Source organism: Pinus tabuliformis, chromosome 9 (assembly GCF_031772625.1).
Source record: "Pinus tabuliformis cultivar Carrire ecotype Pingquan chromosome 9, CPIR1, whole genome shotgun sequence".
In the NCBI taxonomy this organism is placed as follows: domain Eukaryota; kingdom Viridiplantae; phylum Streptophyta; class Pinopsida; order Pinales; family Pinaceae; genus Pinus; species Pinus tabuliformis.
In genome coordinates, this window is record NC_142307.1 from 1,379,362,958 (window position 1) to 1,379,382,151 (window position 19,194).

The 19,194-nt window shown below is 40.4% G+C and overlaps 2 protein-coding genes across 2 annotated transcripts; one reads left to right on the plus strand and one right to left on the minus strand.

The window, feature by feature from the left end:
- The first annotated feature begins 7,511 nt into the window (after positions 1 to 7,511).
- LOC149153616 (putative UPF0481 protein At3g02645) lies at positions 7,512 to 9,125 on the plus strand. Its single transcript, XM_089443874.1, has one exon. It carries the CDS (start codon positions 7,512 to 7,514, stop codon positions 9,123 to 9,125), a length of 1,614 nt encoding a protein of 537 aa, XP_089300000.1.
- Positions 9,126 to 13,399: 4,274 nt separating this feature from the next.
- On the minus strand, positions 13,400 to 14,701 carry LOC149153617 (uncharacterized). The gene has a single exon (XM_089443875.1). It carries the CDS (start codon positions 14,699 to 14,701, stop codon positions 13,400 to 13,402), a length of 1,302 nt encoding a protein of 433 aa, XP_089300001.1.
- Positions 14,702 to 19,194: the final 4,493 nt, after the last annotated feature.

Genomic DNA, 19,194 nt, shown 5'->3' on the forward strand with positions numbered 1-19,194 from the left:
GTTAGAGAAAACATAATAAGCAAACATGTAAACACAACAAGTTTAATAAGGAGTTCACCCAATACTCTTGGGCTATGTCTCCCGGTCCAACCTTCAGTGGTGGCCTCTCTATTATGTTTTCGAAAGAAATTTTTTTACAACAGTAAGCTCAATTTGAGTCTCACATGGTAGATATAAATCAACAAGATTGTTCTTAGGTCCCCCAAGACTTTGGAGTACACAGACTCTACTTATTGAAACTCGACCTTTATTGGTCATAGTGGTATGAGCCCAATCTGAGACTCATACATGACAGGCATATACATAGGAGTTCACTTGAACCTCTCAAGACTTCTCTGGAGTACATAGACTCTCTGACTCTCTCTAGCTCTATCTGGTTCGATGCTGCCTTTTTGCTTCTGCAGGTCAGCTCGGCTTCTTCTCTCTCCTCTTAGCTTTCTACGTCTAACTTACTCTCTCTCTTTCTCTGTTAGTTCGTGGCTTTAAAGCCAATCTGCATTATGACTATTCATTTCTGCTTCCCATCTTTCTGGTTTCCCTGCCTCTGTCCATCTGAATCCCTATATTCTGCGTAATCATCGTTGTATAATGCCTCACAGGGAGGTGGCCACCTATTTCATAATGAACTGAGTGTCAGGTCTCTTAGATGTTCTCAAAACAACCATTTATTCTGTTAACTCCAAGAATGCCCATGAAACATGACTTTCTGCCAATGCATCATCCACGTCGGATTTCAAATCTTATACAACTCTGCCTGTTTACTTCATGAAATCTAGTCATCCATCAGAACGCATCTCTGCCATTGATCTGGAGCCTCTAGATCCAACGGTCATCGTCCATATCAGGCGAATAAGTAACATGATGTTTAGCCGTCTGATGTGAGTGGTTTTCTCTCTCTTCCGCCGGACGCATGGCACCCTTTGTGTGGCATCTGGTGGGACTCGGTTGAAACTACTTACTGCTTAAAGCCCTTTTGATATTCTGCTGGTTTTGTGGGACCTCGCCTCTGACAGAATTGGCGCGATATCCGTTACATTTTATAAATTTTCGGCTCCAGGCGCTCGGGCCTTTTCCTTCTTTGAGGGGTTTGCCCAACGATATGCGATTAGCGACTACCCCCATTTCTTAAATTGACCTCTGGTTTTTCTAATTTGTGGCAGCGCACGTTACCATAGGCCGACGACCTGTGCACTTGACCGAGGGTCCTCGTTGCTCCGCGTTGTGCTGAAGATAATGGAGAATATCCTAGAATAGGTAGAGTTGGTTCACATAGCCTTAGGATAGGAATTAGTTTCTATTTCTTAGGATGTTGTTCTAACTTCCCTAAAACCATGTATTCCATTTAATGTGTAATGTTGATGGACAATGTAGAGCATTCTATAGAGCCAGGCTCTCCTGGTTCAGACTCTCTTTCGTAGAGCTGACCAGTGGGTTTTATTTCTTAATACAAACATTGCCATTTTAATCATGGTATCAGAGCGTCAGGGCTGAGGAACCTGTACGCTAGCTGGTGGGTGGTTCTTTGAACTGAAATCGTTTCAGGTTTTGAGTGGACAACCGCGACGATTACTATTAAATCGTCACAGTTTTTGAGTGTATATTCGCGGAAAATTGATGAAAAACTGTGACGGTCTCTGAAATTGGGCGTATTTCAGCGACTAGTCTCAGATATTGGGAAAATATCAGCGATGGTTGCGACTAGTCTTGGAAAATTGGTGTATTTCAATGACTAGTCTCGGATATTGGGCAAATATCAGCAACGATCGTGTAAATCAAAGAAAATTGTAAAGGGAGCCAAGAACAAGGCTGTAGCTGTCAGAGAAGTTGAGTGGGGAAGCCAAGAACAAGGTTGTAGCTGACAACAGGAGGTTGTCTAGAGGCTGAGAAGGAACCACGGTGATCTGCGCGTGTGTTGCGAGATCGAACAACAGTGATCTGTCTCTGTCACAGATCTGGGGTAAATTTAACATCTTTTATGTACCTCTTGATTATGTTTTTCTAAATCGCCAAGAGGAATAACAATATATTTGAAGCAATCGTGAATGAGCATAACAAACTCAATGGTTCCAATTATGCAAATTAGAAGTTTAAGATGTAGACTCTTCTAGAAGCGCAAAGTGCATGGTAGATTGTGAATGGGGATGAGTCAAAGCCCGCGGTTGGATCTGCAACAGTCCCAAATTGGGAGAAACGAGAAAGCGGAACAAGGACAATGTTAAAGATGTCAATGAAAGACTGTATTATACCGCACATCAGAGAAGGTAAGTCAGCTAATGAGATCTGGGGAATTTTGAAGGAATTGTACGAAATCAGAAATTCAAATCGTCTTTTGTTCCTCAAGAGTAAGATCCTGTCCATGAGGATGGAGGAGACTGAAACGATTGCTTCATTCGTCGCAAGGATCAAGGATCTAAAAAACAAATTATCAGATATTGGTCATACAATGGATGATACAGATCTTGTGACCATTACAATGAATGGTGTCACTGATGATTATCAGATGTTCATCACTGGGATCAATGCCAGAGAGAAGATCCCACACTTTGAAGAGCTGACAGGTATACTGATGCAGGAAGAAGAGAGGAGATCGACTCTGAAGCCCCAGAGTGCCAATCTTGCATTGGTGGCGAGGAAGAACTTCTACAAAGGAAAAGGAGGTCCACAACAACAAAACGAAGCAAGTTCACATAAACAGCCAAATCTAACTCAAGGTATGCATTCGAATAAAAACTACTCTGAAACAAAATGTTTTTATTGTGGAAAATTGGGTCATATTGCCAGGGAATGTAGGAAAAATAAGTATCATTAATAACAACAGAAGCCAAAGAGACATGCAGGTCATCTTGCGAATGGTGATCAGGTGCAGAATTTGAGGTTGTTCATGGCATATCGTGATGAAAATGTTGATGTAGGTATGTAGATTCAGGAGCGTCAACACACATGACAGGGAACAAGCACTGGCTGGAGGATTTTAAAGAGATCAACGAAGGCGCGTAGATTTACCTAGGTGATGACAGAAGTCATCAAATCAAAGGATGTGGGAAAGTTTCTGTTATTCTACCTGATGGTAATATCAAACAAATTTATAATGTAATGTATGTGCCTGGCATAACTAAGAACTTGATTTCTGTATCTATGATTATAGATCAAGATTTGAAAGTTGAATTCTTTAAATATAACTGCTACATTAAGGATCTGCTAGATGGAATGAAGACAATTGCTACAGGAATCCGAATAGGAGGACTATACAAGCTGGATGTGAGACTTGCACCAGTTCAAGCATTGACAGCAGCGAGCCTAACTACAAAGGAGCTTTGGCACCAGAGATTCGGCCACATCAATTACAATGATTTGTTGTTATTACAGATGAAAGAAATGGTAAGAGATCTTCCTATGCTAAAGCAAGTACATAATGATTGCGATGCTTGTACTTTAGGGAAAATGCATAGAGAAGAATTCCGTGTTAGAGTAGAAAAGAAACAAAGGGATATACTAGAGTTAGTGCAAACAAACCTTTGTGGTCCCATGCAAACAAAATCATTAGGAGGTGCAGTGTATTTCCTATTGTTTATTGATGACTGTACGAAGTTTTCTTGGGTGTATTTCTTAAGTAAGAAGAGTCATAAATTCAAATACTTTAAGAAATTTAAAAATATGATTGAAAGACAAATAGGGAAACAGATAAAAATTCTCCGTTTTGATCAAGGGGGAGAATACAAGAAAGATGAGTTGATCAGATATTGTAAAGATCATGGAATTTTGTAGCAACTTATAGTACCCCATACTCCACAGGGAAATGGAGTAACAGAAAGGAAGAACAGAACTCTGGTGGAATGTGCGAGAAGTATGCTGAAAGGTAAGAATATTTCAAATGGTTTTTGGGCTGAAGCAATGAGTACTGTGGTTTATCTAAAAAATAGGAGTCCTATAAGAAGTCTTGAGTTTAAAACTCCTTTTGAAGCTTTTTTCATCTTTCATGGTGTTCATCTTACAATAGGAAGTGGCAGGGCCTGGGAAGGTGACCCCCTAAGAAGAAATCTGTGCAAGCAAATGGAAGGGTCTTTCGACTGATTGTCACCTTCGCAGTCCAGATCTGGAAAATTTCATTTCTGGCAATAGTGTTAACTGTAGACCTATCTTTTTTTCTGAAGAAACGAACAATGATGACATGCCCTCTGTGGATCAAAGTAGTTGCATCCTCCAGGTTACAAATCTAGCCGACAAAGAAAAAGAGTCAGTAGATCAGTGGTGGGACATGATTTTTCCGATGGATATAGACCATGTAGCAGATTCGCCCAAGCGTTATACTGATCTAGCAACCTCCCTCTGTACAAAACCAGACTTTCTCTCTCTACCTCGTTTCTAGGTAGAATCCGATGAAGACGACAAGGACGGTCTCCTAATGTCGATGAAATATGGGAGAGAGGCTTTTTGTTCCCCAATGAGTGTCCATCAGAGAAAAGCGAGAAAGAACCACACATGAGTAAAGATATTTCAAATTTTCACTCAAACCCCATCTGGAAGGTCGGTCCTCATTGGGGTGAAAATGGATTTTTTGGTTCAAGATTTGAAAAGGGAGCTCCATAACAAATATGATATTCCAATGGAGTCACAAATTTTGATCCAAGTCGGTAGATCGATGAAGGATGATCAACCACTACAAGACTATGGTGTAGATCAGAATTCCACAATCATCATTAACCTGAGGTTGCAGGCAAGCTCACCTGGACTTATCCATGGATCTACTTCCTTCAAAGATGCTCTTAAAGGTAAATCAGTTGCATTAGGTAAATATGAAGAGACTTTAAACATTCTTGGGCCTTATATTATGGAGCACATAAAACAAATCCCAACAGTGACAATAGACAATGACAATAGATCTAGCAGAGTCAACTAATCTTTGTACAACCTATTAATTTGAGGCAATCATTTGCAGGTATAATGGTTTTTGGCCAAAACCTCTCGATTTCTTCCAATGGATTTTTACTACCCCTTAACATCAAACTGCAAGTTTCATCTATGCTCTAAGGGATTCTTCATAGTAAAATTCGAATCATCAGATATCAAACAGTATGTTATACAAGAGGGTCCATGATTCTCGGGTACCGCTCGACTATTTATCACCCCACGGTTCCCAAATTCGATGCCAACTCAATGGTGGTCTCCAAAATGCTAGTGTGGGTAAGATTGCATAACCTACCCCTTCATTCCTGGCATCGAAAGGTCCTAGAAGGAATAGGTAAGCTACTGGGGAGACACAAAGAACATAAGAAGCAATATATACTTTTGCCCAAATTTACGTAGAGGTAGACCTCAACAAAGGACTTCCTGATCATATTCTTTTGACACACAACAGACTCAGTGCTTAGATTATGAGAATATGACATTCAGGTGTCACTTTTATCTACAAATTGGACATTTACAAAACTCGTGTCCTTTGACAAAGAAATATCATAGAAAGAAAAAGAAACCAGCCAAGAAGCCTAAGTGGATGGTAATTCCTAGCCCAACAATCTGATGAGGAAGAGGAAGAGGATCCCATAACTTAGGATAACTCAAATCCACAAGCTCCCCCAACAAGAAAAGGAATCAATCAAGAAAGAATGGTGGCAGCAAGGTCGCAAAATCCAGATGCAAAAGGAGAAGGAAATCAGAGGATCCAAATGTCCTTATTTGTCTAAGAGCTCAAACTCAGATAAAGAACATTGGAGGAACATTTGAGGTGGACTGACACCACTTAAAAAAATTCATGTAATTTTCTTGTTATTTTTTTTTGGGAACATGACTCGAAAGACTAATCTAAAAAAATGCCTACAAACATTTAATTTTGTTCTTTGATTTTCAGATTGAATAATATATATATATAAATAAATTATATATATATATATATAAATGATAAAAAAAAGGAAATCCTCAAAACTAGGCATCTTCTTTCTACACACAGAATAAGAACGGAAAATATTGGCTTCAAACTAAAAGTGAAGTGATGTATGTTTGATTTAATGACATTTTTTCAATCATTCATAAGAGAGAAGAAAACTACATTGTCAGATATAAATTTTGGCGAATCCTTCTTAATAACATAAAAAGCACGAAGAAAATTGATAATCTAGAATAATGCAAATAGTCCCCACTTTGCTATTCTCTGTTGCTTTGGATGTTTTTCTGAAAATAAAGTACTCAATGACGATGACATCGTTATGACCTTGGAAAGGAAATCCCTCTGATATTTTAGCTACACAGTGAATAGCAATGGCGATGACATTGTAATGACCATTACTCTCCTTTACTCAATGAAATAAATGAATTATTATGCTTCTTGGGTACTTTATCATGGAATTTTCATTATGCAAATAATAAAACGTGTTACAGGTTATCTGCTTTGCACATGAAATGCATGACCAGTAAATAAACAAATAAGTTTTGACCCGCAAAGAAAACTGGAATACTGCAACATAAAAGTTAGAACCGCTGTGATACTGTTTTGAGTTAAAAACTTCGAGTGAGTGATTATATTTCAGGCACTTCAGAGAACGGGAATAAAGTGCGGTGGTCGATATTTTTTAGTTAAAGAGACCAGTTATGCTTTCTCTCACATAGATAAATGGGTTATTTCGAGTGAACAACAACTCTGAATTTAGGAGGTGGGATTGATTTTCCAAACTGACCATTTCTATTGCATACTTCACCGGATGTCCTCGAAAAGAAAGTTATGCTGGGTTTCTACTTTACCACTGGATGTCCTTGAAAAGAAAGTTATGCTGGGTTTCTACTTTACCAATTCTGTTGCTCAACTTTTGTACAGTAATAACAATAATTAAAGGCAAGGCAATTATAGAGTTCGGGCCGCGTCAATTTCGTACAGTGAGAATAAAAATTAAAGGCAAGGCAATCATAAAGTTCGGGCCGGGTATTCTAGTTACATATTTTTTACAAAAGAAAGTTGGAGATTTTATTTGAATGCTCCTCATGTGCTTGGCAATTCTTCCTTCTTTAGTTTACTCACTAGAAAAGAATGAGCAGATCAAATTATTTTCACAGTCCAATGATTTCCGAGCTGGTTCTGATCTCAGAGTAAGCTGTACGAGAGGTATAACATGGCTCGAACCTGCAATCGAGTTAATCTCGGCGCTTCACTCGATGTCCTTCAAAACAAGGTTATGCTCGGTTTCTACTTTAGAAATTCTGTTGCTCTACTTTGGTACAGTAAGAATAATAATAAAAGGGAAGGCAATTATCGAATTCCGGCAGGGTCAATTCCAGTTGCATATTTTCTCAAAACAAAGTAGGAGATTCTATTCGAATGCTTGATATGGGCTTGGCAATTCTTCTTTCTTTAGTTTAACGCACAAGAAAAGAATGATTAGATCAATTTATTTTCACTGTGACTCCAATGATTTCCGACCTGGTTGCTAGCTTAGTGCTTGCTATATATACTCTTTGAGTACTAAACAATCCGAAAACAAGGGAGTGGACTAGTACCAGTGCCGTAAATTGTGATCACTGAAAGGATGGCAGAAGTGGGGAAAAAAATTGAAGTAGAAGAGGAAGCGATAGTGAGTATGAAGCAGTGCGTTGAACAAGTTAAAAAGATTGCCACTACACGGTTGGCGGATGTGGAAGAGCCGCTGGTGATTAAGGAGGAATGGGTGGTACAAGTCCGAAAGATGCTTCATGATAAGAATTACGAAGTTGCTCTTCCGCGTGTGGCTACAGCGCTCAAGAATGTCAATCCTGAGGCGTACATTCCGCGGTTTATATCGCTGGGGCCTTACCACCATTGGAAGCTCAAGAGAGATATTGCCTCTTCCGCAAGAGGTACTTTTCAGAGTGGCAGTCTCAAGATCTCAACCGCGGAGGCGTACAAAGTCAAGTCCGCGGCTGCTCTGTCGCAGAGACTGCCCAATCATGGCAAGAGTTTCCAGTCCATAATTGCGGCGATCGAACGAAAACGGTCAGACATTGAGCAGTTCTATGACTGGAAAATAAAAGAAGGCGAGAACTATTCGAACTTTGCACTGATGATGGCCGTAGATTCAACCTTTCTCTTATGTTTCTTGTTCAGCTTGTTTACATCAGAGACCGCGGGTACTCTTCCTTCCGGCAGTTCCCGTCCAGAAGATGACATGAGCAATTTCAGTGCACTTCAACCATGTATAAAGTGCGACATTCTCAAGCTGGAGAATCAGGTCCCGTTCTCTGTGTTGAAAGAAGTTTTCGAGAACGTTAAAGAAGCTTTAAGTGATGCAGATCATGAGCGACAATTCGCTTACCTGTTGAAGAAGACGTACACGGTATTGTCTCCTTTCGATGTAAGCGACATAGATAGTTTAGATACCGAATCAGTAGCAAGGAGGACACATTTGCTGGATTGCATGCAGGCAATGGTTTCGCCCTTCCTGGATATGAAAGCTGATATAAAGGGCGAGGAGCCAGATCTGCCCCTCTTTCAAAAGTTGAAACTCTTTCTTGAAGACATTGCTGCAACAGTTTGTGGTATTTTCATCCGTCATCCAAGCAAGACAGGTCATCATGATTTTCTGAATGCGTATAACGCAGGGCAGTTGGACAAGGCCGGGATTAAGTTCCAGTCATTCTCTGACCCGCAGCAAGACATCCGATTCGACAAATACTCAGAGACCCTGTACCTTCCGCGGATCACTGTATCCCATATCCACACAGAAGTGTTCTTGAGAAACATGGTTGCCCTGGAGTTCAACGACCCTGCTCGTCGCAACTCCGTGACGCGCTACGTTGGGCTCATGGACTGCCTCATCGACACACCCAATGACGTTAGCCTGCTCAGGGATTCTGATGTTATTCGTCGCCGGAGCCTCATGTTGACGGATGAATATGTGGCCAAGATGTGGGACGGTATGTGCCAGCCCTTTTTTACAGGCCACTTGGAGCTTCCGGAGGAGATCAAAGAGACACTTCGGGAAGTGCTGATCAAGAAATATTATAAGAGCAAAATCAAAAGCGCTCTTCTGGAATTCTATGAGGAGTATCTGTCGAGGCCGTGGAAAGTTATCGCTCTTTTCATTGGATTTTGTGTTCTGGTCGTTACTGTTTTAGAAGGATACTGTACCTTCTATCGATGCACACGCCAACCTGAAAACCCATAGCCGCCTGTGAGCAATTATGCCTAGTCCACCAGAGATTTATATGGGTTTGTCTTTGGTTGGGCCAAGTTCACAATTTTATATGTTATTTTTTCTGTTATTCCATCACCCATTTCATTGTTTTTCTGGCTTTGATAACCAGTGAACCTACCACCGTAGGATGTTTATCTGAAACAATATGATGTTTTTTATAAACTTTAATTTTAATTGGTCAATGTGATGGCTCACCATGTTTTGGAGGGCTTTTACAAATTATTTATTTATTTGTGAATATTATGTTTCTAGAAATATTAATTTATATAGTATATTTATTTTTAAAATATTATGTTATCGGTGTTTGGTTAATTTTAATTAAATATGATAAAAATTGTAAACATTTGAGTTTAAGGTGTTTAATTAGTGTAATTCTAGTGTCCATGGGATTTTTCAAAGTATTGAATTCATTTATCCATTCAAAAATGTATTTTAAATAGCTAAAAATCACATTTCTGCTAGAAATTGTATCACCAATTTCTAGTAAATTTAGATGAAAAATGTTATTGATCCTTCTATATTTTTGGTAAATTTGAAATTAAGATAAATCTAAACTGATCTAAAATATTAAAATTTTAAATTATTATTCGTATATTTCCCAAAACAAAAAAAAAATAAAAAAAAAAAAATCAAAGAGACACTTCGGCGTAGAAGAACAAAATCAAAAGCGTTCTGCGGGAATTCTTTGAGAAGTATGTGTCGAGGCCATGGAAATTTATAGCTCTTTTCATTGCAATATGTGTTCTGTCATTACTGTTCTGGAAGGATACTGTACATTCTATGAATGCACACGTCAATCTGAAAACCCTAAACCCCTGTGGGGCAATGCTGCGTAGTCCATCAGAAATTTATATGTTACTTTTCCTAATTCCATTTTTTTTCATTGTATAACTAGAAATCATCCCTGTTTCTTGGCAACAATAGATGTTTCCATGGATGGATTTATATATTTATATTTCATCGTATTTTTTATTTTTGTTAATAAACTTTAATTTTGATTAGTCAAAGTAATTGCTCACTGTAACATTAGTATGTTTTATTTTTTTTTCCATGGAAAAAAGTCGTAATTTCTATTGATATATAAGAAATTACATTTTGTAGATGCTAAGGCATATGCATATGGAGGCAGAGTTGCCTGTCAAGTTCAAAAGGAAACTGTTGACCAGAAAAAAGTAATGAAAAGTTGTATCTCCACGCAGGGAGTCTGTTATCTGTTGTACTGTATCTGCCTGCTCTCTAACATAGAGAGAACAAGATCAAAATTGAAAGTTGTCTCTTCGCAGAGAGAGAAAACTAAGTATCAAAATCTGGGCTGTATATCCCAAGTCATAAATATAGACCAAAAAGAAGTAAATACAAACATGATATATACAAGATTATCAGAAAATATTATAGGGCTTATAGCCCATTTTCTCTAGGATCCACAAAAGGTTTGTGGTAGTGCTGGTGGAAGGTCCCATCTATTTCCTCCTGGATCAGCCAGTCATTGCCCTGTCTAAGCGCTGCCTCTTTGGAAAGGTGATCAGCCCCCGAATTTTGCTCCCTGTAAATGTGGCGACAGGCAAAGGAGTCAAAAGAAGATATCAATCTTTGTGCTTCTTCTAATATATGCCTCAATGAAAATGCATTACAGTGGGATGCATTATTTATCCAATTACAAACGATTTTGGAATCACCAAACAGTTGTAGATGTCTGCAATTCTTTTCCAATGCAAAATGTATGAGATGTTTAGCAGTGCATAGTTCAGCATAATTATTAGTTCCCCTGCCTAAACTTATTTGGATCTTGAAACAATGTGTATCATTTAGGTAGAGAATGGCTCCTCCACCACATCCTGCCTCCTGCGCAGAGCCATCAAAGTATGCCCATGGTTTTGTTTTGTCTATGGTTTCTGGTATAATGGTGCGGGGAGGGGCATTGGAGTCCTCCTCGGGAAGAAGATCATAATCCGCAATGGTATGGAGCAGGATGGCAGGCCAATGGGGTATTTTGTGGTTGAAGATAGAATGATTTCTAGCAATCCATAGTGACCAGCAAACTAGAAGAGGCATATTTCTGGATTTTCCATTTTGACTTTGACACCATGTACTCCAGGCATCCAGAATGGTGTGTCCATGCCAGATATTTAAGCTTGGATAGTGAGTAATGATGGAATTCCAATGTTCCTTAGTGGTGGGGCAATGTAGGAAGAGATGTTCAGTACTCTCTTCGTCATTGCGGCACAAGTGACACCAAAAAGGGCCATGAAAATATCTTTTCATCAGATTTGATCCTGTGGGGATCTTATCAAACAAAATGTTCCACATTAGTAAGCGGGTACAAGGAGCCACCTTAAGCTTCCAGAGTAATCTCCAAGTCGGGTTTATGTTCTGGGGCTTGAATGGTTCCATTAATCTCATATAACCCTCTTTTGGAGAATATGTTCCGTGTTTGGCGAAGGCCCATATAATCTCGTCCGGTCCTTCTCATAGTCAGATGTGTGCATGTGTAAGAGCATCTGTGTATTCCTGCCAATCAAGTCACCACTACATAGGGATGTCCAGATCACGAGCCGATTTCCAAGCCTGTTGTAGGAAGGAGGAATTTTTTTTGTCACCGATGTGTTTGATGTGGGTGATACCCCTGCTATGTAAGTGCCTTATCAAGTCTGTTGGTAGTCTGTGTGCATTGCCACAACAAACCCATGGGTCCGTGCCAATACAAACAAAATTGCCCTCTTTTCTCCACGTTATGCCTTCACAAAGGAGTGGTAATGCATTTATAACCACCTTCCATACATTGGAGATGTTATTACTTGTTCTGTGCTGCTGTCTGAACTAGTCCATCAGATTCATGGGCCAGATGTATTTCACTTGTGCAACCCGGGACCAGAGGCTGTTTGTAGTGATAAGATGCCAGCCGAGCTTTGCCGCCAGAGCTTTGGAAAAAATATCAAGCCTTTTGATGCCCCATCCTCCCCATCTCTTGGGCTCTGCTATAGTGCCCCATTTGACCCAGGCAAATAACCTACCCGGTTGATTGCCTTTCCAAAGGAATCTGCAACATATGCTTTGTAGCTTGTTCAATATGCCTTTCAGTATCCAAGCTAGGGTCATCCAGAAAACAGGAGTGGCTTCAATCACAGCTTTAATTAGGACTAATCTTCCTGCACGGGATAGGTATTTATAGTACCAAACCTGAAGGTGCTTTTCCACTTTTGTAATAAGCCATGTCTAATCCATGATCCTGTATCCGTGAGGCTTAAGCCTAAAGCCTAGATATTTAAGACCGTCTTCCAGGTTCAGAGAGGTAAAAGGGAACGCTGTGAGGTAAATATAATCTCATGTTGTGAGCAGCCAAAGGAAGTAATCGTAGATTTACTATCATTTATTGTCATCCCAGTTAACTGTTGAAAAAGATTGAAGATATTCTGGAGGACAGTGGTGTCTCCAATGCTTCCATTTAAAAAAATGATAATGTCATCAACAAATAATAGATGGGTGAGATAAAAATTCTCAGAGATCTTAATGCCACCCAGTTGATTTCTATTTCGAGCAAATATGATGGCCCTACTTAATCCTTCCATGATAAGTAAGAAAAGTAGGGGGGAGAGTGGGCATCCCTACCTGAGACCCCTCTCCAAGAGGAAGAAATATGTGGCTTCCCCATTTAATAACACACTGTAAGATACATCTTTAATGCAACTCATGATCCATTTAATATATGCAAAAGGGAAGCCAAGGTGAGTCAGTAATAATCTAATGTAGAGCCAATTAGCTCTATCAAAGGCCTTTGAGAGGTCCACCTTCAGAATCATGCCTTTCTGCTTCTTCATCTACAAAGTGTGGAGGAGTTCCTGAGCTGTGGCTATAGCCTCATGAATCTGTCTATGCTGAAGGAAAGCAAACTGCTCAGAGGATATGTGTCTGGAGAGGATAGGCTTCAGTCGGTTTGCTATGATCTTTGCGATAATCTTGTACAAACAGTTGCAGAGGGAAATGGGTCGGAAGTCGTTGAAAGAAGAGGGATTATTAGATTTCAGAATAAGGGCAATGAAGGTGGACTTGATGGCCAGGGAAATTCTTCCACTCCTTCTGCAGTCCTCCACAATCTTGAGTAAATCGTCCCCCAGGATATCAAAAAAAGCAATGTAGAACTCGATGGTTCACCCATCCGGCCCACGGCTCTTGTCTTTTTTAAACCATTTTATAGTTGCCTCAAGCTCTTCCTTCGTCACTTCCATCATCAGGTCCTATGTTTCTTCCTACTGTACAAATCTGGGAAAGTGTTCAGCAACCCGCATGATTTCCATAATATTCACAGCTCTGGGCGCCCTGTAGATGCTTTTGAAGTGTTCAATGGCTAATCTAGCCAGATCCCGTTGAGATGATACCAATTGACCCTGATCGTTGCGAAGTTCCCAAATAGTATTAATGGCCTTTCTGCCGTTGGAAAATTTATGAAAGAACTTGGTATTGTCATCTCCTTCAGTGAGCCAGATTGCCCTGCTCCTGAGCCTCCAGCTCTCCTCCCTTTCCTTCAGTATTTGGGAATGCTTCGTGATGAGGGAGGTATAATGATCTTTGCTTTCTTGTGATAGGAAAGTGCCATTAGAAGTGTCCTCATGTGTGGCAATGGCCAACTCTGCCTCCCTCAGGGTGTTGTCATCATTTTTCCATTTCTGGTGTGCCCAAATTTTGGAGATCCTCTTAAGTTCTGTCAATTTCCTGATAAAACCTTCTGTATGATCCTCACGTTCTTGTATAGGGTTGGATTGCCAGTAATTAGAGACCAATTGAATGAAGGAAGGATCCTTGAGCCAAGAGGCGTTGAATTTGAAGGGGCTTTTAATCCTCAGGTTTGTGTCGGCCAATTCCAAAAAGATTGGTCGATGATCAGAAATGCCTCCAGTACCAACCCACTGACGAATACGAGGATGAGAGCTTAAGAAATCTTCTTTGATGAGAAATCTGTCAAGTCTCCTTGCAAGGTTGTGGTCTCCACTGCAATTGTTTGTCCATGTATACTGTATCCTGGCAGATGGGATTTCTACCTGCTGATGCTCCTCTAGTAAGGTAGATATAGTGTCTGTGAGGCCATCTACTTGGGCCGAACGTCCCCAAGATTCACTTAATCCCAATGAAAATTTTAAATCTCCTCCAAGAATGATGTTGTCTACCTGTAGGAATTCTGAGTCCAGAAGGGATCTCCAAAAGTTTTCCCTATCCACACATGGACCATATACATTCATAATACAGACTTCAGTCTCTATTGAGTGGGCAAATATATCCATGCCTATAAAACCCCGACCTCCCCAAATGTTCCTAAGTTCCATAGTCTTGTTGTGTAGACCAATAGCAGTACCCCCAGATCTCCCAGATGCATCCAGGGCGTGGAAGGTCCAGTTCGGCAGCCAAGAATTAAGAGTAGAGATAAGAGAATCAGCCGAACAAAGAGTTTCTTGTAAGAATATAATGTCCAGCTGAGTCGAAGTGAGCAATCTTCTGAGAGCTAGTTTTTTAGGAGGGCTAGCAAACCCTCTGCAATTGTAGGATAGGAACTTCATGGAGGGTGAGGCAAAGGGCCATTCCTAGCTCTAAGGGCCCTGTCAATTGTTTGTTGTCGCCCAAGGGCAACTTCTTCATCCGTAGTGTGTCTGGCTTTAGAGAGATGAGATGGGCGACCCCTGGAGGGTTTATGGGAGGCAGGGGTAGTCTCAGGGTCCAAACCAATCGCGTCATGTCCACGATCCTTTGATCTAGAACGGAGGGAATACCGAGGGGGAGCAGAGGGGGAGGGGATGGAAAGAGAAGGAAGGGAGGAAGATGACAGAGATGGGATGCTGGGGGCAGTGATGGGAGGGGGAAGGGGAAGGGAGCAGAGAAGAGAGGAGGGAGGAGAAAATCCCTGAGATCCAATAACCATCGAGGAGACCGAAAATGATAAAGTAGGAGGAGATGTGCTAATGTATGAATGGGATGCAAGAGCTTCAGTTATACCAGACACAGGAGAAGAGAGAGAGGAGGGTGTAGATAACTTACCCGACAGCGAGATGTTCTCCTTTGCTGGACTGGTACACGCTGGAGGAGGAGGCGATTGAGGGTTTGTAGCAGAGTGACCCTTATCAGTGCCCACTGTCTCAGGCATACCCCGGGTGTCCTCTGCATCCTTGTCGATCTTTTCAGGTTCAGTATCTATATCATGCCGAGAAGGGTTTCCTCTGGGTTGCTCCGGCTCCAAACCCTATTCAGTACCCCTGATCTTATGCAAGAGGGGGCAATCCTTGAATAAGTGCCCCACTTTGTGGCATCTATGGCAGCGATATGGAATGCCTTCATAATCGATGATCTGCTTGCGGGATGTGTCCCTCCACTGGATAGTGATGTACTCCTGAAGGCCGCCCCGAGTATCAAGGTTGATAAGAATCCGAGCATATGCCATCATGCCCGTGTATTGATAGGACTTATCATAATCCATGTAGGAGCCTATAGCATTACCAATATTCTTGAAAATGTCCTCAGACCAATATTGTAAAGGGAGACCCGGGAGTCGAATCCATATAGGTCCGATACCTATTTGCTCAATCTCTGGATCAAAAAGAGGTGTCCAGCGCTTCAGGAGAACCAGGGCGTGTTCAAAATTCTAGTAGGAGGACAATACCCAGTTGGTATGATCATCATGAGAAAATCTCAGTGCAAACCATTCCCTCACAAATGTCTACACGAAGGGGATGTCCACCAGATGGTGACCCCAAATCTCGGATGCCCAAGTTTTCAAACGGGTAGCTGTGTAATTTCGTCCTTTGATGCGCCCGACCAAGACTCTATCAGCAAAATCCATAGTCTCTCCCCCCTGAATGTCCTCTTCAAGTTTGAGGAAGATATCGTCCGCCTTGGACTTGTAACACTTGTTCTTCTTCTCAGAACCCTGAGGAGGTGGTTGATGTTGTACCCGGTTCGGAAGAGGGCCTGAAACCGCGGGGGGAGGGTTAGGGTTTCCAAAGGAGGTAGGAATAGAACCAGCGAGAGGCAAAATGGCAGTAAAGCTGCCAGAAGGTGGAGCGGATGAGGCCAGAGGGGGAAAACCAGCAGATCCGATGGTCACTGATGGGGGGATAAGCTGCCAGACTGGCACTCCAGATGCATGGATTTCCAAAGTAGGGTTAGGATAAAGACATTCAGAGGCAAAACCGAGGGTAGCCAGGGAATTAGGGGGGTAGAAAGTGATGGCCAAGTAGGCGGGTCATCCGGGAGGACCACAGACTGAGACCGTGACGGTTCTACAAAGGAGTATGAAGGGTAACTTCCGGAAAGGCCAGAGCTAAGCATACCTGCAGATGCAGAAAATATGGAGCGCCAGATGGATACCCCTTCCAGCGGGTCCTCAGAGTAGTCGATGGCATCGAGGTCATCCATGATGACAGCTACTCCTTGAAACGGAGGACACCTCGAAAATGCTGGAGAAACAGAGAGTAGACCAAAACCCGGAAACGGACAGCCAGTAACAGGGAGCAGACCGTCGACAGGTAAGCGGCCGGTTAAAGAACTCGAACAGTAAAACAGTAATAAACCCCCTCAAAGCCCCAACAGGTCGAAAAACAGGTTAACGGCGCGCTGTAAGGAGGATAAGGTAAAGTACGAAGCACGGCAGGAGACAGTCTAAGCAAGGTTACCGGTGACCATCCATGGTTCCGCTGAAAGCTGCAGTAACCAAAAACCCTATCCGAAGCCCTCGCGAACGATTAACTGCAGTGTCTTCCGCTCCATCCTCGAACCCCAGAGTAGTGCTAGTATGTTTTATTAAAATATTACGTAGTATATTTATTTCTTTTAAATATTATGTTATTTAGTATATGTATTTTGTTGAAATTTAGTATGTGTAGGTTTATTATATATACTTTTAAATAATGTGTGCATTATTAAATGGACACGTTATTCTTCTTTATTATTTTAAAGATATTTTTAATTTCATATGAAGACTAAAATTATGATTATATTTTATCTTTTTAAAAAAAATATTGTATATTATAAATGCTAGCCATAGTTTAATTGTTGGGGAGGGTAAATCAATGTTTTCAAACCAATAAAGTTTTACATTTCTCATGTAGATTTTTTTATGCAATTTTTTTATGTGACTATTTTTCAGACAACTAGCGTACATCCAACGAATTTACGATTTAGTTAATTCATGATATTTTGATCTTCAGGTAGTGCATTAGTACTTTGTTAAATTATAGATAAATAGTAACCATGTGTTGTAAGAACAAAATAAGCCATCACACATAAATAACACAATATGAATACCAGGATCTAAGGTAGAAATCCAATGCAGGAAAAAACCATTTGATGTTGTCGTTTTTGTCTTCTTTTTAATATAAAGGAAAAGATTTTTACAATCTTGTACTAGTGCAAACTCGTATCAGTACGTAGAAACCCACCTGCAGAAGGCTACAACCTTCGTTCGTTCTCCAACTTCTACTAGAAGAGAGCTCCGACCCCCTGGTTCTTGTACTGGCGTAAACTTGTACCAGTACGCAGGCACCAACCTGTAGAAGCCTACAACCTTCACTCATTCTGTAGCAGCTACTAGAAGGGAGCTCCAACCCTCTGATCTGATCACCAGCTACCTCTCGCAGGAATTTTAGACTTCCTCACTGAAGGCTCCAACCTTCAACATCCTCCATGTACCACATTTCATAAATTTTCACATTGGATCCACCTACTTCAACCCATCATAACTTTTAGGCCACGTTTCATCAAATTTTCAGACTGGACCCATTATCAACACTTAAGCTCAAAATATAAAAACAAATTGTAACGCATCACTGTAACACTGTCATTTATCTCTGACACATCTGAATTAATCAATCATTGAAACCCAATCATCAATCTCTGACATCACTAAAACCCGATCATCAATTTCTGATACAACTTAATCAACCATTCACTCAAAACACAATCAACTAACACTTAATCAAAATTCAACCAATCAACTGAAATAGTTAGATCATTGTAACTAATACATAGAATTGAACCCGAAATAATGCATCAACACACAGAATCAACTCTAGTCCTTATCATTCATATGCCAAAATGCATACGCTACTTCAATTAAGGAAATCTACATGCATATGAGGGTTTCTGTAGAGAAACCCACATACAGATCTTAAAATACAAAAAATTGAAAACTTGACTATTGTAATTCTAAAAACAATATTGATTCATACTCAGATCTACTACAACAATCTAAACCAATCACAGAACTAAACCCGATCTTCAATCACAATCAGCAAGTAACCTTAACACTATTCATAACCACATCCAACTTCATCATTCAATTATATCTGCTTCAGACATTACCACTTAACCCAAATCAACATGATGACATCATTGGCAGATAGTAGAGAAGAAACAAAACTGATATGGTTGATCAGTCATTTATGAACATAAACCCTTACTTTGTATACTCTACTTTGAAGAGGCGAACCATCGTGTATACTCGCTTTTCCTGAGACCAAAAAGCGTATAGATTTGAAAATTTTGACCTAAAATTTTGCAGTTTTTTCAAAACTTTAGAAAGACCCAGATCATAATATTCAGAGATAAAAAAATGCGTCAGTACTTAGATCTAGTCAATCCATGAGCAGATCATATAATGAAAAGTCATTTCAGGTCTCATGATCCTGATCCATCATTGTATTCATTTGTGCATAATTATTTCAGATCTATTGGATCTCATCCATCATCAAGCTCTCAGGTGCATAAGTAGTTTATATCAAGCAAAGCATAAAAATCCCATAACATGCATATTTTATTTTGATCTAAATCTTCATAAGATTTCCATCACTTGCACACCATAGCACTTTGATCTTCACCTCCTTATATAGTTTTAGAATTTTTCAATACCTTAGGTCAAAACCATAGTTATGCTGATTTTATTCTTTGACGGAATCAATATTCTTTGTTGCGCTCATTATTATGGGCCAATACCATGGTAAGAACCCCTGGTATTTAGAATACCATGGTATAAAAATCATATGCTACCTTTCTTCGCTGAACT